Source organism: Stigmatopora nigra, chromosome 10 (assembly GCF_051989575.1).
Source record: "Stigmatopora nigra isolate UIUO_SnigA chromosome 10, RoL_Snig_1.1, whole genome shotgun sequence".
Lineage (NCBI taxonomy): Eukaryota > Metazoa > Chordata > Actinopteri > Syngnathiformes > Syngnathidae > Stigmatopora > Stigmatopora nigra.
In genome coordinates this window covers 8,125,331-8,150,111 of record NC_135517.1, presented here as the reverse complement: position 1 = coordinate 8,150,111, position 24,781 = coordinate 8,125,331, and the positions used below count along the sequence as shown (strand labels likewise).

Sequence of the window (24,781 nt, the reverse complement as noted above, 5' to 3'; positions counted from 1 at the left end):
AAAATTTGCCAAAATCTGCCAAAACAGACAGACACACAATTAAAACCACATTATTCACCATAACACTCAAGTTATTTTTTTTTAAATAATGGGCCCTGATGCTTTAGAGTGTGTTTTTAAAAGAGAATAAAGATAAGAGAAACATGAAACGAAGCAAAGAGCTACAAAATATGATAAGAAGCAAAAAGCCGCATGCGGCTCGAAGGCCACGTGTTCGCCACTGGTTAATTTCTGGGCTGTGGCCTGCCTAGCTTTGTGGCCTTTGCAGGCTTTGCCCTTGCCATGCTTAGGAATGTATTTCTACACAAGTCTCTTAAGTTTCTACTTAGCACAAAAAGCAATGAGCCTCACACTCTATTAAAGAACATTGTACTGGTGCAAAGGTTTTGATGCCATAAATATAATCACTCAAGTTTAATTTTGCCCTGCTCAAAATTTCCTCCGGTGTACCTGACGGATGAATCAAACCAACCCTCCTTTAACGCAGGTGATATAAATGAGACAGGTGTCCCCACTTTGTTTCTTGCTGATGACTTCATGTCCTGCTGCTTAGATAAACTGACGCCACCATCTTGCAGTTCCTGAATTGCTGCAAACATGAGTACGCGAGGTGGAGTTCCTTATATTGGCAGCAAAATAAGTCTGATATCTAAGGCACAGATTCGTTATGAAGGTATATTATCATCTGTAGATACGGAAAGGTCCACTGTTGCTTTGGCTAAAGGTAAGTTCCTTGTGATTGCTTAATTTGTTTCAATTGTGATGATCCATTTGAGCCAGCATTGTGATTGTGTTTACATTTTAAACAGTCAAATCATATGGGACAGAAGACCGACGCGCGGACAGTCCAGTTCCACCGGAAGTTGAAATGTATGAATACATAATATTTAGAGGAAGTGACATTAAGGATATCACTGTGTCTGAACCAGTGAAAATGCCCCGTGGGCTCCCTCCAGATCCTGCTATTGTGCAGGTGTGTTCTTGAAATTTTCTGCCTTTCATTTGAGTCATAGTTGTAGTGTATAGTGGTAAAATGGATTTAATTGACTGATTTCTGTATTACATCTAAATCCAGCTGTATATCCCATTTAGAGAGGAAAGTATTTATAAGTTGACTCTTTATTCAACACAGGAGAAAGATCAACCCTGAAAAATCCCAAACTATTTAATCATTGACATAAATGTCTAATTATTTGAATTTGCATCCTTAATTGAAGCATTAGAACAAATTATATTTAGATTTTCTTCTTGCTCACCATGAAATTTGCCAGATACAGGATGAATAAAGTTATCCAATCCAATTTATATTCATTTATCTTGTCAGCAGTTAATGATTCTCTCAGATTTTTTTTCTCTGTTAGACTCTGTTCAAGGCATGCATTTGATTGGTTACATGAGATTTTTCATTTGGCATGTTAGAAAAAAACATGTATAAACTGGTTGGTCTTAAAGGCAGTATTGGTTGTGAAAAAAATAAAAAATTAAATAAAATCCTGACTGTTCTAATAATGGCCTACATTTGTTCAACAGTACATGCTAACTTTATGTTCCTGTTTGTTTTTTCCCATTGAAGTCATCTCTTGGATGCTCGTCTAGTGGCTATCACCCACGATGGAATCCTTACAGAGACGTGATCCCTCCCTACAATCAGCTGGCCAACAATGTTCTACTCAACCAGCAATACAATGCAGCAATGGGTCCAGGTACAGATTTGACCTAATTGCTCATTTTAATATTTACTTTGTTTTGTTGTATTCACTCCATTCCAGGATATCATGGCATTCCTGTCAGGAGAGCTCCTATGGTCGAGCAAGCAGTTCAGACAGTGCCATTGGCCAGCAATGCTCAGAAAAAGGGAAAATCCTCATCTCAGTCGGAGCAGTTCAAACAAACAGTTCGTCCAGTCCTGCGCACAGTTTCCCAATTTCAGAAAGAGAATGTCCAAGGTGTTAAGATGCATTCAAATCCTATTCCTTTGGAAAGCATTCGCTCATCTTCACCTCCATTTTAGGTCGAACTTCATCGCAGCCAAGTGGAGAAAAGATAGAAGGCCAAAGCACGGATCCTCAAAATCAAAGGAGAAAACAAGGTAACGTAACACTTCACCTGATTCAAGGTATTGGCCTGATTTGTACAATGCAAGAAGAAAATATGATCTGATTCTGCTGTCATGCAGGGGGTCGTAGGTCCAGAAACCGCAGCCAAGGCCAGCTTCTTGTAAAGAGCTCCAAGTCTACCACTTTAAAGTTTGAGGATGATTTTGATTTTGAAACTGCAAATGCTCAGTTTAAAAGTGAGCTCACAAAGGAGAGTGCAGGTAGGTTCCTTGGATGTACCCCCTATACTTGTGTTTTTATTCCCCTTTACTTGCTGTTTTATGCACCTGCGATAGAAATACAATCTTGTAACTTGTACCAGGAAAAAATCCAAACTGTTGTTTATGTCATGAAACTTGCATAAATGAAAAGTACCTACTACATTTAAAATGAACTAAAGTAAAAAAAAAATGTGTATGGGGAAGATACAACAGCGTATATACGTTTTTTAAACTGTACAACTGAAGAGGGCTTTTTTTATTATTAACACTTAAGTGTAGTTGTTAATTACACTTAGATTATTTTTTTCAATAACTGAAGCCTACTAATTTACTAATCACATGTTCATAGAATAAAAGTTAAAGGGTGTTGCAAATAACCAGCTGTTTATTTGTTCCTTTGCTATACAGTTGATGAAGTGGGCTCATTAGAAGACCCTGAAAGCCCACTTGCACAAAAGGAGACACTTGGGCTTAAATGTTATGACAAGAGTAAGGGCTTTTTTGACAATATGTCATCCGATGTGAAGCCCAGGTGAGTATGTGGCTTCCATTTTTTTTCATTTTCTTGTGCCAAGATCATCACATGTGTGCATTTCCAGAAGGACCACTTGGGCAGAACAGAAAAAGTTGAACCTGGAGACTTTTGGAGTGCAAGGAAGTTTCCTGAAAGGCCGGGGATTCCGAGGCCGCAGAGAGCAGAGCAGAGTTGAACCACGACCCCTCCCAAAAACTGATAGTGGAAGAGTGTGAGGATAAATTACTCTCTGTAAATAGATCTAGTTTTCTACTAATTTAAGAATTGCCTCCCCTTTCTGTTTTGGAGCACTTTGTATTTTTTTTTTTGTTTGTTTCAAAGGAATCCTTTATGGGAGTACTATACATTTTCTATAATCCTGAAAGTGGAGAGTAATTTATTTGATTCCAGCAGCTGTACATTAAGTGAACATATTGATTTGTAGTTCGCCATGCAAAAAAAGTCTTGACAGGGTATCAGGCATGTAATTTAATTTTGTTGCTAGAAATGTTTGTTTGACTGTCCTATGAATCTAAATTGGTCCAAAGGAGGATATTCCAACATGTAATTGGAAGTCTGTCTACTTGAGTTTGTTTCCTTTGAGCTGTAAAGTTTGAAAAACATTGGTTTGGCAGTTGCTAATAAAGGTGATGAATTGAAATTTTTCACTCCAAGTTCTTTTCGGTGGATTTGATATTGTAAGCTTAGGAGCTAGGTGCATTTTTGATTAAAGGTGAAATCTCTAACAGTTGCATAAATCAAAGGAATCTCACTTTCATATTCTCTTTTATTGCACAACAAAAGTATTGCATTTCCAGAAAAAAAATTATGCAGAAAAATGTGATGTAGCATTGATTTGATGCATTAAATTTAACCTCATTTGGGTTAATATACAAATATAGAGGGGAAAATTCTGAAGTGTGATCAAGGGTGCGATTTTGAACATGGTATAACAGTCAGTGTTAACAGTACATAATTCCTACCTCCAGAAAATAGCCTTGAATTCAACCTTGAATTCAGCCTTGTTTTTATGGCTGCAGGGGATGATTTGGCTTCTTTCCTACATCGATAGTTGTGTCAAACTTTCCTCTTCTGTCTCCTCTGGTGCTATTCTCTTGATCTTGTTGCTAGAAATGACATGATCCTGTGACACCCTTGTGTCACCAATATTGGCATTGCTAATCTGGCCGTTAAAAGATGAATTTAAAGATGTGGAAGACACACAGGATTTGGATTCAAAACCCTCAAGGACATGTCGAAGGAGTCCATTAGTGATAACTCCCTCAGGGTTATTTCCATTGACTGTTAATCAGAAGAGAAGAATGTTATTAGTCCATCTGTATTGTCTTAATATAATCTCCATATTATTACTTTACCTGACATTGTGGAGTTTAAGACATTATCTTCTCCGCCAGAGCTTAAGAAAACATCTAAAACCTCCTGGTCAGAGATGTCAATAAGGTCCATCTGTTCCAGCATGTCCACATTCACTTCCATGGATGAGATGCTTCCAATGGGTGCTGCAAATAGAGAAAAAAAGGTGATGAGTAAGAATTTTAGTATTGGGCTAAATTGTCCAGTAATGACAGCTCACGTCTGGCGTAGTCTCGAATGGAAAGATGTGCCGAGGACAGGTAGACGTCCACATCGTGCTGGAAGACTTCTTCGAAGAATCGCTGTCTCTCTCTGACTTTAAGCTGGTGAGCCGTGTCCATCTCGGCAATCCTCTGACCTCCCTCTGTTTCCGCTGGAAATATTGTTTGTGATAAGTTGTGAAATTTGCCATTTAATATAACACAATTGATCTGACCTTATTTATTTGAACAACCTTGCAAAATTCAAAGAAATTGGCTGAAACACATTGTGATAGAAAAACAACAAATTGAGGAAAAAAATGTTCATTTAAATGTCTTATGCCTCTCCCAGATGCCAACTGTCTCCAGCCAGTAGGGGGAGACACTCTAATGCTTGGTGAAAACAGAAGGAAGCACATGATCTCTAGCTTAGTGGAAAAGGGCCAATGAGTCGCACCCACTGATGACCTGCTGATTCTGTCTCATGAATGGCAACACATCTCTGCAAATTTGTGACAGCATGACCAACTATTCATTCTTTTCATGAGATGAGAATTTACAAAAGAAAAACTACAGTAGCCGTACCTGGATGCATTTAGAGGGAATGAGAAGAGTCCCTTTGATTGGCAGCGAATGGAATCCAGGTTGGTAATCTACAGCTGTGCAATTTGCCATTTTATGTGACACAACTAAATTCATGTATAAATTAAAACAAATTTAAAACAACTCTGGAAAAGAACATCATAGCCCATCAACAAATCAGTAATGCAATAATTGTCTTGGAACTTTCAAATAATCTATTTTCAAGGCTGATTTGAAACCAGTAACCAATGATGACACTTCTTTCAATCCTGCACTATCTTTTGTTTGGGTTATTTCAGCACAATGTGCCAATTGACTGGTGCAAATGCTGTAGACAGTGAGATATACATTTGGAAAGGAAGAAATATAGAGGCAGACTGACAGCAATTAGAAGATGTCTGTTCAGGGGTACTCCTGAACAGACACCATAGACTTTCCTTAAGCCTAATGTTTGCTTATAAAGAGGTTTTTAATACTCAGTTAAAATTGATTTATTGCCTCATTTATTTACTTCTGTCCAACGGTTGATGCTCATAGAGCTAGAATACACATATTTATTTTGTTTTTGGTACTCTGTACAAAGTCTTTTTACCACTTTATTGCCACAATCGATATTGCTTCAGGAGGTTCTTAATTCTTCTTGAATGGTTTCTCAAGGTCTATTTTTTGGTCATTTTTTGGACATTCTGTTCAATCTGAAATTCCTGCATTGAAGTGCTTTCCTTCGCTCTTTCCTCTGTGTCCGTTTTTTTTTGCCTCGGCATGTGCTTTTGGGAGTTGACAAAGAGAAGGTCATCGGCGAGGGCTCAGAACCAGCTGGAAATGCGGAGTGACAGGAACAGGCAGAAAGCTAAAATACAGGAGCAGTGTGGGCCGGACGTGCTCACGTGATATTCTGTCTTCCCACAAAAAGTCGAACAACCACTCCAAGGGGAAAGGCGAAAGCTATTTGGAGTTGCGTAAAAGCAGAACTTTAAGAGAAGGGAATTGACCCGGACTGCTTAGACATGATCCCAGTTCGAGCAAACCACTCAAAGTGAAACGGAGCGTGAATTAATCTTCCATCTTGGACTTTTATGTGACTTTCCCAAGAGGAATTAACACACACACACACACCTTCCAAAGTGTGATGAGGCATCAGGCAGAGGCACAATACTGTGATTCTTTTGAAGAACGGCCTGCAAATGTGTAAAAAGCATCATCTCCACATGATGATAAAACCATTATTCTTTGGCTATCTCTGTCTTTAGTGTAAATAAACCGCTAGGTCACTCCACCAAGGACATGACTGTGGTTCACAAGTACCAACTGTATGAAGAGCAGAGGCAACGCATTGATCTGGGGGCTAAATGCGGGGATGTCAGGCCCCGCTGTCGCCACCGGGCTGCCTTTAACTCCTCCCTGTGTCAAATGAATAAGTGAGATCACCGGATGACTCCTCTGTGGCAAGGAGAATGAAGGTTAGACTAGAAAACAACCTGTCCTAATGATCCTCTTGTGTCTTCAAGGCGGGATATTGGATTTCATCCTGTAGTGCTTTGCCCGCCTACTACTAACAAGCTTTTTCTTATGTAGATGGTTATGGTTACTATGGTTTGAACATTTGTGACGATACCGAATTGAGTCGCTGCTGTTACTCCGGCTTATATTTTTTGAGAATTAAAAGGATATATTGCTTCTGTTTTCATGATATTTTTGCTTTTATATTTTCTTTCTGGTCTTTTATATTTTTGGATGGATCACAGCTGTCTTGTTTTTACCAGCTAAACAACCACATCCAGACTATGTATATGTAACATATTATCAAGCTATTTGAGAATCCCTACTTCTGGCTGTTTGTAGGTCATTGTCTTGCCCTACTGCCCTCTTTAAACCCTGCAGCACCATGGGATTTGTCAGATGACAGGGCTGTGGTTTTATTTGTATTTTCAAATCCCTTTCTCCGGATTGACAGGGTAATTAAGGAACTCTGTAATAGAAAGAGCTTTTTGGTAAACAAGTAGTTTGGGTGGCAGTCCTACACCGTTTTCAAAATCTCATTCACACCCAAATACTAAGTGTTGTGGATTAATAGGTCAATTTTAATGTGGAGGGGGAAAGTGACAGACATTTCCAAGACTTGGACTTCCGTCCAAAAGTAGTCAGGTTATTTTGGTTAATGTAGTAAGTAATGAGAACAATAGAATGTTTTTGAAAAACAAACTTTGGAAAAAATGTCAATGATTAAAAAAATCCCTGAAGTAACTGAAATATAGTAGCATAAATATAGTTCAGATAAAAATGTCTTTTGTATTCATTTTGTCAATGAATTTACCCCAATTCCAATGGATATTGGATATATATCCAATTACATAATACTTCAAACTGAATACATTTTTAAAAGCCATTCTTTTTTACTGAATTTTGATTCCTCTGTCCAACAAATACACGTGGAGGAACTTCGGGTTGACTTATGATGTAGAAAAAAAAATTGGAAACCCCTGCACTAGAGTAGTATGTTCACAGCATCTGACAAGCTCATTCTTCAAAATGCCCATGCGTCTTTCCCACGTTCCCACAGTAATCAAGACACAGACAGGTGAAGCAGAGGCATGGAACACAGCAACAGATGGTCAACATAATCACAAGAATCACTTTCAGATGGAAGTAAATCCTCGCAGAGTTGAGGTATTTGAGCAAACCACACTCCAATAGTATCCCATAATCCAATTAGAAATAAGAGGTCATGGAGGATGGAGCTGTCTGCGTTTGAGCGCGTTAAATGGGGCATGTAGTCCTTCTAGTTCCTGACCCAGTGATGACCAGTGTGACCTATTCAGATGGAATTAGTGAACATCACTCAGGCTGATGATTCAACGTTCCTGTCCGGTTTTGGCTGGGAGTGCACTCTTCATGGCAGTCACTTCAAGCAACGTCAACACAAATTACGTCCCACTGCTCAACCCCTTTAGCACACGCACATCATGTAGCCTCGATATGAAGTCCGATTCTTGCAGCAGTACATCAAACTCCCAGTCAGCACCAGAGAAGTCCGGAGTCATGACACAGTTCTCACAAAACTGACTACGTAATACATAAAAAGACATCTAATACTTGCAGTTGAGTCCTTTTAACACTGATGAATTCACAATAAATACTTACAAGCAAGGCGTTTGCTCTGAAGGTTGCCAGATGAGGAGCTCATAATGTTGTTATTGTTGTTGATGACGTCTTAGCCCTGTGAGCATTTAGCAGAGATGCTGTCAATCATCTCCAAACTATCCAGCATCTCACAGGAATTGACCGCCACGGAGCATTCTTTTCCCGTATCCTCTGAGTAGATGAAGAGCCCCTCAGATGGGGTGGGAAACAAGTTGGGGGCTTTGTGAAGTCCATCAGCTGACCAATGACACGTAAGAGGGAGGAGCTGAGAAAAAGGAAGGGATTGACAAGAGGGATTTCATGTGATGGGGTGGAAAATACCAAGGAGGGACTTGGTAGTTATTTTTGTCTTCCTCCACACCTACTTCTCACTTCACTTCAGATTTTTTTAGTTTCTTAGTTATTTACTAAAAATGTGTTTTTCTAATATTTTTGTTCATGTATAATATTGTTCTGTTGGGGAGGAGAGGGGGTAATTTTAGGGGAGCCTTAATCTGAAATGAAAATACATTACATTTGTATGTAGCAGACATATTGAGTTCAACTTTCCGGAAAAAAATGAATGTGTGCGTGTGTACAGTTGCTCTATTGCAATAACAATCCTTTTAAACAAGGAAATTAGTAAATATTTTCTGAGTCTGTTGCAGATGACACTTGCTATTTTTGAACTAAGTTCATAAAATAATATGCTCATATATTTTTTTAAAAGTGTATGGTTTCATGAATATATAAATACAGTTATGGAAGCCATGTAAAACACCCGGGTTTCTTCAGCTTCTTGATCAGTTTAAATGGCTCATACAACTAAAAGTACATTTATCTAGGCAAATATGAGGATAACAACAGTAATAAAATAGCTGGTATGTATAGCCATTTCTCGTGTTTTCTGTTTTTAAAAAAAATATGATTTTAACCATTCCATGTTATCTTCTTATGATATGAACCACCTTTAAGATAAACAGAAAATTCCATGTCTCAATATTGTGACCTGCTAAGTCAACTATTTGCCATTTGACTCAATAACATATTTACAAGTACATTTGAAAACAATAAAGAAAAAGGGAACATTATCACCCCCTGGTGCATCCCTTTAAAAGCTGTATTTCCCCACGGTGGGTTAACTGGAATTGGCTCCACCTCAGTTGTTTAAAGAATATTTTGAAACTGGATCTTAACTTCAGAGGCACTTTTTCAAATGTGCACACTTTTAAAGGTCAAGTTCAGTATGAGTAATATGAAGCATCCCCTTGTCAGACATTTGTGTTGCTTAACTTTCCTTCCTTTATTATAACACCATTGTTCGGTGAAGCTTATCACATTTGCAGACCTCAGTGAGATAAAAGCATGACATGAGAACACACAGTAAGAATATGATGTTATCTAGTCTTGTATTTTTCCTGATTACAAGAGACCACCAGGCAGACTTAATATTGTTGAAATTCAAATCCAGGCAAAATAATGTAATCACGAGACACTATGTCGACTTCAAATTTCAAACACAACCCCCAGTTTCTCAGCATAGGAATTTTAGCTCAAAACAACAACAAAAATGGCCACAGCTCTAATCTGTTCCAGTTCATCACAGTATTCTTTACTGGGATAAGATCCAGTTCACCTTTGACTATAATTAAGCAAGTTGTATCTGTATTTGTAATTTCATCATATCTAATAAAATGTCTATCAGTATACATTTTTAAGATGATATCTCTAGTTAGAATTGTGATTGGTACAACAGACCAAAAACATAAACACATGAAACCATCAGCGGAAATGGTGAAGGTACAAAACCTAATATGACAATCCATTAGCGACAATTACCTGACATTCTTTCAATTTGTTGTAAATATGCACCAACTAACTCAATTTTTTGCCATTTGTCAGTTAGAACCGTTGTCAAACACCAACATTGTTAAACAGTCTGTCATTTTTTAATGCAAATAATCCACTTCATAAAAAATGTTGCTCACAAGAGCAGTCAGCAGTTAAAAAAAAGTTCATTTCCAAATGACCATTCCAGCAAATTGAAATGGATTCTTTCTTGGCTAAAAAGTCCCAAATGAAATACAGTACCAGTCCAAAATCTAATTCTGACAGCGAAAGCTGTTGTTTGAACAAACCACTTCAAGTATCTCTACTCGGATTGATGTCAGTGCATATTTCCGAGTTGCCGTGATCCAGAGGAGGAAAAAAAAAAAGAAAAGCAGTATGACCAGTGGTTCCAATTGCTCGGCTGTTGGTCATAAATAGTCTTAAAAGCCTTCTCTGTAACAGGCAGTAAACAATATCTTGTCTGTGGTTTGCACCGCTTCCTCTTTTTTTTATTTTAGATTTTTTTTAACATCCCTCAGGAATGAGCCCCTACTTTATAATGAATAATCCGTGGTCAGTGACAGCCACAGGCTCTGACCACCATGTTGCGGTACTTCTTTAGGATGACGTTTGAGCTGTCATCAAAGTAGAGCACAGAGATTCCGTGAAGTTGCGTGGGAGCGCAGCAAGGCTTAGGCACGGTTCCCGGGTTGATAAAGTGCACCTGTGTTTAGAAGACTCATAAATCAGCTTATACACTTTGTCACACAGCGTGACGTGTGTGTCCGAGACCTACCAGAGTTTGCACAATGGCGTGGTTTGTGGCATTCATGTAGGAGTTAAGTGGGAAGGCACACTCCCCCTCGCAGTAGTACGCGGCGTAGCCCTCTGGTGCAATGATCCAGTCCTGAAGGATTTTAAAAGGAGATTATATTGTGGATAATCCCTTTCATTTATAAAAACATTGACAAATATATGAATGAGTATTTACTTAGTTAACAGTATCGCACCAGTTAATTAAAGTCGCACCAGTTAAATAAAGATATCATGAAAAAGAAGAAAAATATGCATGTTATATTTTTGATGGATAAAATAGCCATTTTATAACAGACATTTCATTTTGGAAAAATATGTTTGATTACAATAAAAAAAAGAGCAGGCCTGAGAGATTCACATAAAATGTGGAGTGCATATTCAGTGTATAATTAATACTATTATTATCAATATATTATCAAATATTTTTTATTTTATTAATATCATGTAGAAATGTTGAACCCTTAAATTGCCATTTTCTGCTTTATTTTAGTGCTTTTTTTCTCATTTGATTACTTGATACTCATTGGTTTGTCTTAATATACCATGGCAAATTGTTTAACACGCTCTTGGTATCTTGCTTGTTATATTTAATCTGAGCTCATTTGTATTTTTTCAGCTGCATAACCCATAAACAACAATATACCACACATTAAAATAAGTAATATATATTCCTTGCTCATATCTACCAGTGTGAAATGGCTTTCCAGGACTTTTGAAATGACATATTTCAACATATCTTAGACAAAGGGCTAGCCAAACTAAAATCTTTTTTTTTAAAAATTAAACAAAAAAAATATATATAAAAACTTTACCTGCCATCCCAAATCTCTGAAACTGACGTAAAGTTCGTGTTTCTTACATCCACCTTTAGATATGCCGAGATCTAAAATGCAAAATCATTTATAATTATTAATACTTTTTAACGCATTAGATTTGATGGCAATTGGTTTTTTTTAACCAAAGTTTTAAATGCACACCTGTTGCGGCCTCGGCTGCCTTTAGTGCATCTTGGACAGTCCTTTGTGGTTTTGAACGGTTGGAATGGCGCCCACGGTGACCATGCGCAGAGCGGGTATTGCGAAAGCGGACCTCGTTGGATTTAAAGAAGGCGACAAGAAAAGGTTGCTTTTCTTTAGCTTCGCTGCCTGTTAACAGCCCAACCAGTTGGGGAGTTCTTTCATATCCTGTCACGAAATAGAGTCATCAACACTACGCGCATTATAAAATTGGCAGAAAACGGAACCTCAACCAATGAGATGTGCAGGATTTTGTATCGACTTGGTCAGACATGCCAAGTTCCAAAAAATAATTCATATATATATATTTTTTGCCCTGGGGAAAACTATATGATAGCATGAGGTAAACAATGTATGTTGTTGACTGACCATGGTTGTCTTCCAAGACCACTTGCAGGCCAAGGTTGTGCTCAGGGTTAGCCAGCCAAAGATTACTAGTTGCGGTTAAGTCAAAGATGAGCCATCCCTCCTCAGCAGACCAAACCTCTCTCTGTTCCACAAGCAACAACTCCACTTCGCTGAGAAAAGATAATTATATAAATGATATACTGAAACTTCTCAAAATATTAAGGAAAATGTATTTAAAAGGAATTTATCCACAGAATAAAAAGCAATCCCATTAGTAGTTAATAGAAAACTTGAGGTCAAGGGGCAACTATATATTTCACTTATATACTAGAGCAAGGGTAGGGAACCTATGGCTCGGAAGCCATATATGGCTCTTTTGATGGGTTTTGTATGGCTCTACGCTAACCTGTGTGGTAAAATATGGGTATCGCTGGTGAGATACTTAAGTCCCGAACGCACCAATGGGAGCGTAACGTTGGAACTGTGGCGCCAAAACTATCTGTAGCGCCTTTTTAAATCATAATTTTTCTTCATTAGACTCTTCTGCATGCATACTCTCATTGATACTTATTGATTAGCAACAGCTCAAAATATTCTCAAAAGAATTCAGACACTTTTTTTTATTTTCAAAGTGGTGAAATGATTAATAAATGCACACATTTTCATGTATTTTTTTACTTTTAAATTCTTAGTATGACTCTCAAGGAATAATGTTTGAAATTGTTTATGGCTCTCTTCGTCAAAAAGGTTCCCGACCCCTGTACTAGAGTAAAGCAAATATTACTAGTTACTAGTAAGAACTCAGGCTCAATAGCATAGTTTTGGTCACAACCCTCTTAGACACTGTTTGAGGATTATATATTGCTTAGTTGTATGTGTGTGGTCTTGCTCCAATAACCTATATGTGGTCTTTGGGGCAAATTTCACAGACAATAGCTTTGTTTACAGATTGATTTTTAGACCCTCAAGGTAGATGTCTGTCTATTGTCCCGCTGCCTGCTTGTCTGTGCTGAGTACTAGCCTTTTTGTCAGGGCCTGCAAATGATAATGATCTTGCCCCCATCAGTGCCGTGAGACTTACTGTCCCTGATGATGGGCCCCGATCCACGTTCTGTGTCCTATTGTCCTTAACGCATTGAGATAAAACGGTTTGTGGAAAGGTAGGCTTTTGCAATAGTTGTTTGATAAAATCTAAATACCAGACTTTTCTCTAACTACTGTTTAAAAATTCCCATGAGAAATGAATAACAAGGTAATTCAGAGTGACAGACAATGGTTAATTAATTAGAAGTATTACAAAAACTTCAAGATAGTCCCTTAAAAGTAAACAAAAAAATCTTAAAATTTACTTTAAACTAAAAAACATATTTTGAGGAATCTGTTACGTGGCTAAATCAAGGGAATATTGTAAATACTTATCGGGCAAAAAATTGCAAGATGGTCTCAGGACAAAATGGCTACTATCAAGCCTTTAAATCATCGAGTGTAGAAAAATGATTAATTCAGTTTTTTTGGAATAAATGGTTTCATCTTTTACTATCAAAAAAACACAACCCTAAACAAGCAAAATCCTACACAAAAGCTGACTGGGTAATTTTTTTTTTTTTGCCTGTCTCAAATGTACAGTTAAAAACAGATCTGAAATACGAGATGAAAAAAACATGTTCACCTGTCTGAAGCTTCCTGTAAGATCTGATAGACGCTGATTCGAAATGTTTCATTCTCGTAGCGTTCCTGGACAAAATCTTTAAAAATCCTTAGCTCTGCCGCTGTGACTGCTTCTCCCTCTGGAATACGGGAAAGATCAAATCGGAATTCCTTTTGGTGCTTCTGGTACAGAAGTTCTTGATCCTGATCGACTGTTAGGAAAAAAACAAATAGACATCAGGAAATTCTTTATTTATACATGGAGGGTTTGACTTCTGACAGAAGTTATAAATCAACGTTTGATTGAGGCTTTCATCCCCAATTTAAAATCCACTCCATTACAATAACAACTATGATGAACGGTTTATTATTTTAAAACAGCTGCCACGCACTAAAGCTAAAAGTCTCAAAGAGAAAGTTTCTCCCTGGTGAGGAAAGAGTCAAGCCACCGTAAGACGTTAAAGTAGTCAGGAATGTCAAGATCTGTCAAAAGCGTTAGAGACTCCAACAATTCTCTGATGTGTGTCGCCTCTCGCCACATCTCGGAAACGCGGCAGCAGGAATAGAAAAATTCTTTCCTCAGTTAGCGACAGGTTTGATCTAAGCATCACTTAAGTCTGCCATGCGTGCCAAAACGAAAGATAAAAACACACCCGGCACCCAATTTGGCTTCCACATGTGTCGACCACAAGAAAAGGCCCATTAAGGCACTGCCCGGAAAACCACGCCTGCCAGAGTGCTTTTACAAACACATTATGAAGTATAGAAATCCACACAATTCATGTCGTTGCCAGATTGTGTACCACCCACACCTCCCTGATCCCTTTGCCATGTGGGTCATTGCAGAATTGGAGGGTATTTTTTCTTTTTTTGCCCCGTTCTGCAATGACTAAATTGAATTTCTCAATTCGGGCGTAGTATTTATTTTTTCTGGTCTGTCACCTCTGGGGGAAGTGGGGCCAGTTGTTCTTCAGGACCACAAAGTATGAAATAAGAATTATCATTCATGTGTGTCCGACAACTTAAATACTTAAATGTACGTCATTTTTGGACCATGGCAAAAGACGAATAAAGTGGATCACGTGATAACTTGACTTGTAATCATCTGGATTCGAAATTGGTGAGAGCAAATGTATGCCTTTGCCATGTATTTATTCCGATATATTTTTCAAATAGTTTTTATTATTGAATGTCTCACTCTGCCTGGTGCAACCCTGTTAAGCAAATGATCGGAATAATACCTATTTAGGTACATTTTTACTCTTAATCAGCAGTAACAGTTAGCTAAAAGCTCATTTCTCCTCCTAAAAATAAGCAAACAGTACAAATTTGTAAACCTGTTACATGCAGTCCAGTTAATATAATTATGATGGTTAGCTCAAACATTAGAACTATCTTATAAATATTTTAATACAAATGTTTTGAACTGTAAACTGAACTAATCAAGTTGTTTATTGCATCAGTATCAGAAAATCAGAGACTTGAAGGCTTGTTTTGAAGAATTTTGAAGGCCAAAATGTCCCTCAAATCTGGAATGTCCCTGATTGTTGAGGAAAGGCGTCAAGCGGCAGTAGCATTGTGGCTTTTCCTCCCGTCTATATGAAACCTTGTCAGACTTTCCAAAAGAATAGCGGTCAGAAAAGACCCCAAAGCTTCCTGACCCTTCCCAATGTTTTTCCAGCGTTAGGCAACGTGTTTGTCCTTGGAAAGATGGCTGAACTGAGTCCAGAACGGACCAGTCGGGGCGATCAACAGCTTGAAACAACACCATGACGTCATTGAAACATCATAACACAAAAGCCTCTCCCGCTACAATTTTAATTCCACACTCACACTCACACACACACACACACACACACACACACACACACACACAAACACACACACCGACGCAGCCTTTTCAAAACATTTCAAATGCCACAAAAACACACAGCCCACTCGCTCCCAAGAGCTGTGCATTTTGAACCCTGCTAGTCATTTGGGTGACCGCAATTAAATGTGGGAAGGGAACAGGGGGTATTTTTATGAAAGAAATAATTGCTTGTAAGGACTCGGCGTGTTTACGTTAGGGACCATTAGCTGCTAAGATCAGACCTCAGATATGCAAACTTCCCCCTGGGAGGGATTTCGACACTTTACTTTGCCCCTGACACTGCGGGGCCACACAGACGTGAAGCTGCCATTAAACGTTTGTCATTTTATATGTGACGTTAAAAGAAAAGCAACAACATGGGTGGTTAAAAGTCTCTTTGGAGTGATGAGAAATAGAAAAAAATGACTAGGGAATTATTGGTAGAAACATTTGAAGAAAAAAAATCAAACGTATCAGTTGAAGCTCAACCTTTTCATGTGTTTTATTACTCAAGAGAACACTTTAGCTGCATTCACACCGTTTAAAGTCTACGCGTGTTGACATGTTTGACACCATTGCACAAACTCCAAACTGTTTTCTTACAGATTATCGCTGTTACCTAGAGGACTTCGTCAAAACAAATGTTCTACATCTGCCTAAATCTGCTGCGGGTTGTCTACTTGGGATTTCAACAGGATGGAATCATGAAGTTTGACAATCAGTATGTTTGGAGTGGATGACTGTAAAACTACTGTAAGTACAAAGGCCTAAAAGTACTTGTTTTTTGAATATGTGAATCAAATTATAGTTTAGATTTCTGTTAGTTTAGAAATATTCAGTGTTCTGAAATTATACAAACATATTTGCCAACAAAGATTGCATTTTAGAATAAATACTCGATATTAACTGTTGAATCCATTAGAAAGCTCTCTCTGACTCACACAAAAAAGTATGCACTTGAGCACAGAACACCTGCAGGATATACCTTTATCTGTTAGAGGCTCTGATCTTTACAGGGGGAAATACCATAATCCATTTAAGTCTTCAAGCCATCATCTGGGGACCACCATGCTTTTCCATCTCAATGAGCTCAAGTTTGAAAAAAAATGTAGAAAAATGATCAACATGGGAGTGGTGGGCTTTAGAAGGAAAAACATCTAAGAAGCCTGTCTTCATAACAGTTGTTGTGATCTTTCTGATTTATTCATCTCAGATGACTCTATAATTGTTTGAATAAATCCAAACTCAATGGACTTACTACATAAAATGTCTTTTAGGTAAACTTCATCTCTATTTGTGTGGCCCTTGACCTTGCACTAGGCCCTGAGGCAGCATTTCTGCAGGATGAAACATGACATCTATACTTGAGTCTTGAGTCTATTCACTTCAATTATAAATGTCTTTGTTGGAAGTAAAGCACATTTTTAGATATAATAAAAAAAGAATGCCAGCCTGATTAAACAAAGAAATAAAAAACACCTTCACTCTGTGTATAATATATATACTATATATATGTATATTCATTTTCTGTTCCACATATTATTCGCAAACTCATAATACTAGATAAACATTGCAGCCATGCCTGTATCATCACATATTATTCCAACAGCTGTCTAAATGATCTTGTCTCGTCTCATTTTCTGAACCGCTTCATCCTCAGGGTTGCGGGGGGTGCTGGAGCCCATCCCAGCTAACGCCGTGCCAGAGGCGGGGGACACCCATGCACACTCACACCCATACCTAGGGGCAATTTAAAGTGTCCAATCAGCCTACCATGCATGTTCTTGGAATGTGGGAGGAAACCAGAGTACCCGGAGGAAACCCACGCAGGCCCGGGTAGAACATGCAAACTTCACACAAGTGGACCGACCTGGATTTGAACGCAGGACCGCAGAACTGTGAGGCCGACGCGTTAACCACTCGCCCCACCGGGCAGCCCTGTTTAAATTATAATCGCACAAAAACTGTGTTCCGCAGTATTATCAATGTGTACATATTCAACAACTGGACTAAGCAGGTGTTGATATTGATGTTTTTTCTTTGAATTACAGGGTAAATCTGTAAATCTCCACTTTAGAATCTTTTCAATCCTTTTGTATGATGGACACCATAAGAAACTTACCGAAACTGACAAAACTCATCACCATATCAGCATCATCCAGAAAGCGACTGTCCTGCAAGGTCACCAAATTGGAAACGTCGGTGTCCAAATGGGGGTTGTAACTGGAATATCTCATCTGGGGGGCGTCCGTCGAGGCAGTATTGTAGAGGTCCAGCATGAACATCGGAGCAGCGTCGAGCCTCGCGTGGACTTGCGTGGGTCGCGGCCGTTGAGTCAGCCCCAAGACGGACAAGATCTCCCGTTGCATGTCCCTGCGCTCTTGGCCCCTCAGTCGGCGGTGAATGAAGCTGGAGCGCACCTCGTTTTCCACGGAGAAGTTGGAGAAGGAGATCTGAGTGGACAAGACGCCACAGCTCCATGTCAGAAGAAGAATGAGTGCCACAGTTGGAGCCATTTGTGGGGACTTCTGAAAACGTTCACGAGGTAATCGATCAATCGGAAATATTTTTCCCGTGGGAGTTTAAGTTTAAGGAGTTCCTCAATGTTAGGTGAGCGCACAAATCCGCCGTGCGCTCCTGAGTGTTGCTGTCGTGTCTCATAGCAATTTGGGAGCGCCTTTAGAGCCCCTCCAGAAAGGGAGGAGTAGAGGGGGGCGTCAGGGTGGGATTAGCTACAGTGAAAAAGACAAGATCTTTCCTGCATGTTAGTCTTGACAGTTGTTTGAAAATTGTTGCTCAAATTCAAGACAGGGGATTATAGATCAAATTCACTCCCAGATTGGACGTCTATTGTAGTCGGTGGTAATTCAATGTTCTTTTGTCACCCCCTAATTCTTTTACATTTTTGTAATTTATTTGTTAAAATAATTAATTGTTTGTGTTTTTTTATCGTTACTACATCTAAGATTATTTTTACATTTCGTTTTTATAACCCATTACAAAATATTTGCGGACAACACCACATTACTATAACTGGATGTCAAATGCTCTCAAAAAATATTGCCTCGTGGACCTCAAAAGGCCCCTTGGCCACAGGTTTGCAACCCATATACTATATAAATGTATATAAAAAAAGGAAAGACTTGAAAAATATTGTCAATGCATGAAAGGTTAAAATAATATCACTTAACAACAGCAAACTAAAATTATGCCAAAAGTAGATTCACCACAATTGGACTAATCACAATAAATTGCAAGCATTGTTCAAAGTACAAACATACTTTTTCATTGATGAAATATATTAATCAAAACATAATATTCCGATGAATAAATTGAAACTGAATTTTAACTCATGGAGGTGCAAGGAATCCCTGCCCTAAATGACCATCAAAAATTTGAGGCAAAAAAAAAAACAGTCCCAGTCCCTGTAATCACCTGAGACTTCTTTGAACTGAAACAATCAAGTTGGTCCCACCCTAATCATTCAGGGGGGTCTACTCTGAGGAGTGATCAACTGCTGTGTAGTGGCTTGAAGGGACTTGCCAATGGCCCCAGTGAATGGCTGCAACAATGTGCAAAGCACTCACCTCACTGTTACTATAATATGCAGGTAATGGCTGTAGGTGTGGGTGATGAGAGACTCAAGTTAAATCCAAGTCTTAAAGTGCAAATTACACAAGTGCTACTTTGAGGTGCAAAACACACATGTGCTGATCAAACACTGCTGGTGAACTTACGTCAAAGTATTTCTACACACATCTGTTTTATACAGCATTTACACAATATTGAAAGAATGTGTTCCACGTCAAGTAAAACTATAAGGTTATGTTTCGTAGTTTCAGTGACTTATAGAGGTTAACAGTTTTTATCTCTGGAGTTGCATTTGTAGTTTGCAATGTGTGACTAATTTGCAGACTGTTTGGAAAATTACAAGTCGTGTATCTTTTTAAAATTATTTTATTACTTAGCTGTGCTCAAACAATGAAAACATTGGAGCAATGGCCAACTAGATGCAGCAGGTATACAAATGTATAAGACATGTCTAGTCTGTATTTCATATATTGTTTAAATAGACGATTCTGTAGCTTATAGTGAGGCGAACATGTCTCATAATCAGGCCCCCATCCCAGCATTGCCAGGGAAACAGGAGGGACATCCAAGCTATGCCTTTTTTTAAATTGTGCTCTGGGTTACAAAGGATTGTGACATCTACCTAGCAACAGTGTGCAGAAACGTGTGTCCAGATGCAACCTTTATTGGATTTTCCTTGATCACAAGTTTTGAGCAGCCAAAAGATGTGAAAGAATGTGGAATAACAAGAGTAAATTATATGATGTTTTCATTCCCCTACAATAGGAAATGTTCTTATAGTTTTTGGTGAATGCGGTATACTGCCATTTTGTAACTGACATATTTCTAAAATTTACAAAACATTTTATGAGCTCCACTTGCCGCACAAAATACTGAGTAAACTTTATTTTATGATATTGTGCAGTTCTGCAATAATGTAAACTAAAACTACAAATATTTTTTAAAGCCAAATGGAAGAAAAAAGTTGTGTCTCTGAGAAAAATGGAATTAATTAACAATTGCTTATTTGTATCCTTATATCTTTGTATAACCATTCTACTAATGTAAATCTGTTTTTGTTTTACACTGCCCCCAAGGCGTCAGATCCACAAAGTGCAACATCCTCCCGGTGCGTTTACGTCACCACCCTGCGACACGGAGCAAAACAAGCGCCACATTTTTAGTTGCTCTGAATAATTCCGATATTCGGCCATCATCAAGATTTAAATGCAGGTTTAACGAATTCAAGGTATGTTTATTCGTAGATAAACAGCAAGGCGTATTATTGAAATTGTGTTTTACGGATGTTGATCACAGGACATTTGCCGGTTTGAAGAGCCGATTTCCAACACGCAACTAGCTAACATTTGCTAGCTTTAATTTGGAAAACTTCGCATTGGGATCGCACCAATAATCAATTATTAAAGATGAATCTAATGATCAGAGGAATGAATCCATCTCCGTAGTTGTTTTTTTTCTCCATTGTCTTTGTTGCGCTTACTGCAAAAATGGTGGTCTGGTTTCAGTGAAATCTATGGCATACTCAACATATACTAATGTTATAATACGTAGTTGTAATTATTACGTGGCTAATCAACTTTTTTTTAAATAACAGAATATGCCGTAAAGGGTCATTTTTAAGAATATGATGTGCAATTCAGATTATGACAAGACATCTAATTGCCCAGAGAGTGACTATATTATTTTTGTTTTATTCAGGTATAGGGCAAGAATTACGGTAATGCACAATGAGTTTATTTGGCACAAATTCCGGTTTTGGGACGACGGGAACTGGCGTTTTTGGAAGCGCCACGACTGACACGCATAATCCCATGAAGGTGAATAACACTACTGACATAATAACTTGTTTTCCTATCCCTGTTGGTATGCCTCCACGTTTATTTGACAATTTAGTAAAAAAAAGGTTTCATTTTGCATGTGAGGATATCGAAGTGTCTTCCCCACCTGATGACAGCATCAGTTGCCTGGCTTTCAGCCCCCCCACCATGCCGGGGAATTTTCTCATTGGAGGATCCTGGGCTAACGACGTGAGTCATTGCAAATGTTTGGTTTGAGGCAAGCCGTTCATTTCTTAATATATATTTTTTTAATTTCTGATCAGGTCCGCTGTTGGGAGGTACAGGACAATGGACAAACTGTCCCCAAAGCTCAACAAATGCACACAGGTCCTGTGCTTGATACATGCTGGAGCGATGTAAGTGTTTGCGTAAAGGACCTTTTTCTTGCAAAGGAATTGAATTATCTTCAGCATGTTTGCTTTTTTTTAAAATCCAGGATGGAAGTAAGGTGTTCACGGCATCCTGTGACAAGACAGCCAAGATGTGGGATCTCAATAGTAATCAAGCAATGCAGATTGCACAAGTAATATTGGTTGATACACTTTTACGTTGAAGTAGTGATATATTGAAGGAATAGAATCTGAATTAATTCTTGTTCCTGCAATGTACACCCAGCCACATGGAAAAATTGTAATAATGAAAAGCACCTGAATTTCTCTTGACAGCATGATGGTCCGATCAAGTCGATTCACTGGATAAAAGCTCCTAACTACAGCTGTGTCATGACAGGAAGCTGGGACAAAACACTGAAGGTTTTTATTCCCCACTGCACTTTGACACAGAAGCAGTACATTTGGAGCATTTCATAAACAACATGCTCTCCTTGTTCTGTTTTTTTCTATTTTGTTAGTTTTGGGACACCCGCTCTCCCAATCCTATGATGTCTCTGCAAATGCCAGAAAGATGTTACTGTGCAGATGTCGTATGTTGACTCAACAGAGGATTAACTCTTGGCCCCGAATGTATCAAGTGAGTTTTGTCTGATTTTTTTTTTTCGAATGTGGCTCTCCAGGTGTATCCGATGGCAGTGGTGGCAACAGCTGAGCGGGGACTGATCGTATACCAGTTGGAAAACCAGCCCTCTGAATTTCGCAGACTTGAATCTCCTCTTAAACATCAGGTCAGTAATTTTATTCTCTTTGGGAACATGTATTCATCTTCTACTATGAGTGTTCAACGGGAACAGAAAATTCCCCAGTGTAACTGGTGCATTGATGCTTTTAGGAGAGAATGCAGCTAGGCTTATAGACAGGCTTTTATCTTAGCTTTTTACTTTTAGGGATTGACTGATCATCTAAGCTTGCATTTGATTGGCTAAAGCAGTTCTGGCATTTAAACATTTCTTCTAACAGCAATATTAAAATACTTTCTGGAAATGATTTTTTAAATGATAGTTTTCTCCATTATTGCAGAGCAGGGGGTAAAATCATTTCAGATTTGTTTTTCAAATGTTTATACATGATTAAAATAATCATGTTTAACCATTTGAAAAACAAATCTGAAATGACTGGAATATGCCTGAGCAAAACCTTTAAGTGACCTTTCCCTTTTATGGCTTGTAGCAACGCTGTGTGGCCATATTCAAAGACAAGCAGAACAAGCCAACTGGATTTGCACTGGGAAGCATTGAGGGACGTGTCGCCATCCACTATATAAGCCCAATCAACCCGTAAGCACCAAAACCAAGCCTTTTCTTTAAATTTGTTTATTACCATGCATGATGTGCAAACCAGTGGCTTAAATGTTGTTTCTGCTTTTTGTTTCTTTAATCAGAGCCAAAGACAACTTTACCTTCAAGTGCCACAGGTCGAATGGAACCAACACAGCAACGCCGCAAGACATTTACGCCGTGAGACTTAAACGATTTTAGCGCTACTTTACAAGACTTTTTTTCTTTATCTACTTGCAATGTTCCCTCTAATTTTTCGTTGGACGACCTCCCTGAGCGCACTGTGAGCGACATCATCATTGTTCGCTATGGGCACAACAGTATCACACCTGCCTTAAGCAGGTGCATGTCAATGTTCCCTCTAATTTTTCATGTAAAACATGCTGTAAAACACGAAAAACATAAGAGTGGACAGAGCTCCTACCACTGGCTGCCGCGTAAACTTCGCCATCATGGGGAGGGGGGTTAAAAAAAAATTTAAAGTTTGGATTTATTTACTGCGCGCCATATTATTGCTGCTGCTTAGAGAAGACGAGAGTTGTGTGCAATTGCGCACGCGCAGCTTAGAGGGAACATTGTCTATTTGTCTCCATTGATTGAAATTTGTCTACAACCTCGATTATTGTGTACCATATTTTTTCAAATGTTAATGTTTTTTTTTCTTTTCCCAACCAGGTCAACGCTATTTCCTTCCATCCAGTCCACGGAACTTTGGCAACTGTCGGTTCAGACGGTCGCTTCAGTTTTTGGGACAAAGACGCCCGCACTAAGTTGAAGACGTCGGACCAGGTGGACCAGCCCATTACAGCCTGCTGCTTCAATCACAATGGCAACATTTTTGCATATGCCTCTAGCTACGACTGGTCAAAGGTAAGATGCTTTGACTCTGATTGAAAAATTGTCAACGCGTGGGTTCCAGTAGACTACAACGCTTTGCGATGTGGCCAATACAAGTGCCTTGAGGCCATGAAGGAAGCTGTCTGTATTTTTTTTTTCAGGGCCACGAGTACTTCAACTCCCAAAAGAAAAACTACATCTTCTTGAGGAATTCTGCAGAGGAGCTGAAGTGTCGGAACAAGAAATGGTGAGAGGCGGGCCACGACTGTCCGTTATCCTGGAAATCGTGTTCATCTACTGGAACACACTGGGCCTTGGCAACCACTGATTCCAAGCCACTTCCTCTATCAAGTGCAGGATTTAGGACAATAGTTCAGTTGGAATAGTGCTTTAGTGACAAAAAAATCCTAATGGCTTGAGTGATTTCTGCATTATACAAGCTGCCGACACAATGTGGGGGTTGGTAATAAGGCCTTTTTGAAGCTTTCTTTGCAGTAAGGATTGTGTCAAACGTTGTTTGGCTACTTTAGAAAATATTCAAAATATCGAAACGAATGCATTTATTTATCAGGTATTTTTTGCAAAGTTGGACTTGCTGTAAACAGCGGTTTAAAAACAAGGCACATGAAAGCAACTATCTTGACGACGAACTGTACAATATGATGTGAAATAACCAAAAAAACACTTGAGATAAAGTTTACAATCAATTATAAATAACCAGGCAAAATCACATTTTCTAATGAGAATAAAACACTTTAGCTTCCTTTTAACTACTTTCAGTTGCAGTCAATCGACAATGATTTTGGTACTGTTTATCTTGTGCAAAATGGGGCATCATTTGGCAGGTAATAAACACCCAATGAATAAACTGTACGATTTCATGGAATGTCTCCTCTGATTTCTTTAGATTCTTCTGGCCAAGTCACATCTGGTGTGGAGAAACAAGACAGCCAGATGCTTTTGCTCAAGAGAGACTTCTTCTCATCAAATGCATGGACCAGCTGCTGCGATGCAACTTCCATCCTGGACCAATATAGAGGGCGACCGTTTCGAAAATCAGTGTATAAGATTCAACACGTTGAAGGTCTGTGTTTCATATATACGTCAGGTTATGGTTTTCTTCTGTGTCCTTTTTTTACACCGCTCAAAAGACTGTCCATTTTTTATCTGTTGTTACTCGGTGGTTTAGCTCTGAATTGAAAATAAAGATACAATAAAGATATCGCTGCA

At 38.7% G+C, this 24,781-nt stretch overlaps 4 protein-coding genes and 1 long non-coding RNA gene across 7 annotated transcripts; 3 read left to right on the top strand and 2 right to left on the bottom strand.

Moving 5' to 3' along the window:
- The first annotated feature begins 512 nt into the window (after positions 1-512).
- Positions 513-3,492, top strand: LOC144202791 (protein LSM14 homolog B-B-like). Of its 2 annotated transcripts, none has more exons than XM_077725812.1 (8): positions 513-724; positions 810-973; positions 1,574-1,697; positions 1,770-1,946; positions 2,012-2,089; positions 2,177-2,317; positions 2,726-2,849; positions 2,917-3,492. In XM_077725812.1, the coding sequence occupies exons 1-8, from the start codon at positions 598-600 to the stop codon at positions 3,065-3,067; spliced, it is 1,086 nt and encodes a 361-aa protein (XP_077581938.1). In that variant the 5' UTR covers positions 513-597; the 3' UTR covers positions 3,068-3,492. The 2 variants fall into 2 exon arrangements, with proteins under 2 accessions (XP_077581938.1, XP_077581937.1); XM_077725811.1 differs by having other exon boundaries at positions 514-724; positions 1,574-1,703.
- A 369-nt stretch (positions 3,493-3,861) lies between these two features.
- Positions 3,862-8,361, bottom strand: LOC144202882 (dysbindin-like). The gene is made up of 4 exons (XM_077725963.1): positions 8,129-8,361; positions 4,426-4,578; positions 4,208-4,351; positions 3,862-4,133 (listed from the first exon to the last, which is right to left on the bottom strand). Exons 1-4 carry the CDS (start codon positions 8,169-8,171, stop codon positions 3,892-3,894), a joined length of 582 nt encoding a protein of 193 aa, XP_077582089.1. The 5' UTR covers positions 8,172-8,361; the 3' UTR covers positions 3,862-3,891.
- On the top strand, positions 4,852-17,097 carry LOC144202883 (uncharacterized). Its single transcript, XR_013327572.1, has 4 exons — positions 4,852-5,049; positions 7,548-7,654; positions 16,222-16,369; positions 16,894-17,097. It is a non-coding gene; the product is annotated as an uncharacterized LOC144202883 (long non-coding RNA).
- On the bottom strand, positions 9,392-18,264 carry LOC144202879 (bone morphogenetic protein 7-like). Its single transcript, XM_077725960.1, has 7 exons — positions 17,739-18,264; positions 13,787-13,976; positions 12,139-12,287; positions 11,731-11,937; positions 11,566-11,636; positions 10,734-10,844; positions 9,392-10,661 (listed from the first exon to the last, which is right to left on the bottom strand). The coding sequence occupies exons 1-7, from the start codon at positions 18,130-18,132 to the stop codon at positions 10,512-10,514; spliced, it is 1,272 nt and encodes a 423-aa protein (XP_077582086.1). The 5' UTR covers positions 18,133-18,264; the 3' UTR covers positions 9,392-10,511.
- On the top strand, positions 17,904-24,781 carry rae1 (ribonucleic acid export 1). 2 transcript variants are annotated; one of them, XM_077725962.1, is made up of 14 exons: positions 17,905-18,161; positions 20,284-20,435; positions 20,906-21,024; positions 21,130-21,234; positions 21,309-21,401; positions 21,482-21,568; positions 21,711-21,797; positions 21,896-21,967; positions 22,058-22,165; positions 22,608-22,714; positions 22,819-22,894; positions 23,390-23,584; positions 23,713-23,798; positions 24,459-24,781. In XM_077725962.1, coding segments are annotated over exons 3-14 (1,107 nt in total). In that variant the 5' UTR covers positions 17,905-18,161; positions 20,284-20,435; positions 20,906-20,934; the 3' UTR covers positions 24,460-24,781. The 2 variants fall into 2 exon arrangements, with proteins under 2 accessions (XP_077582087.1, XP_077582088.1); XM_077725961.1 differs by lacking the exon at positions 24,459-24,781 and having other exon boundaries at positions 17,904-18,161; positions 23,713-23,802.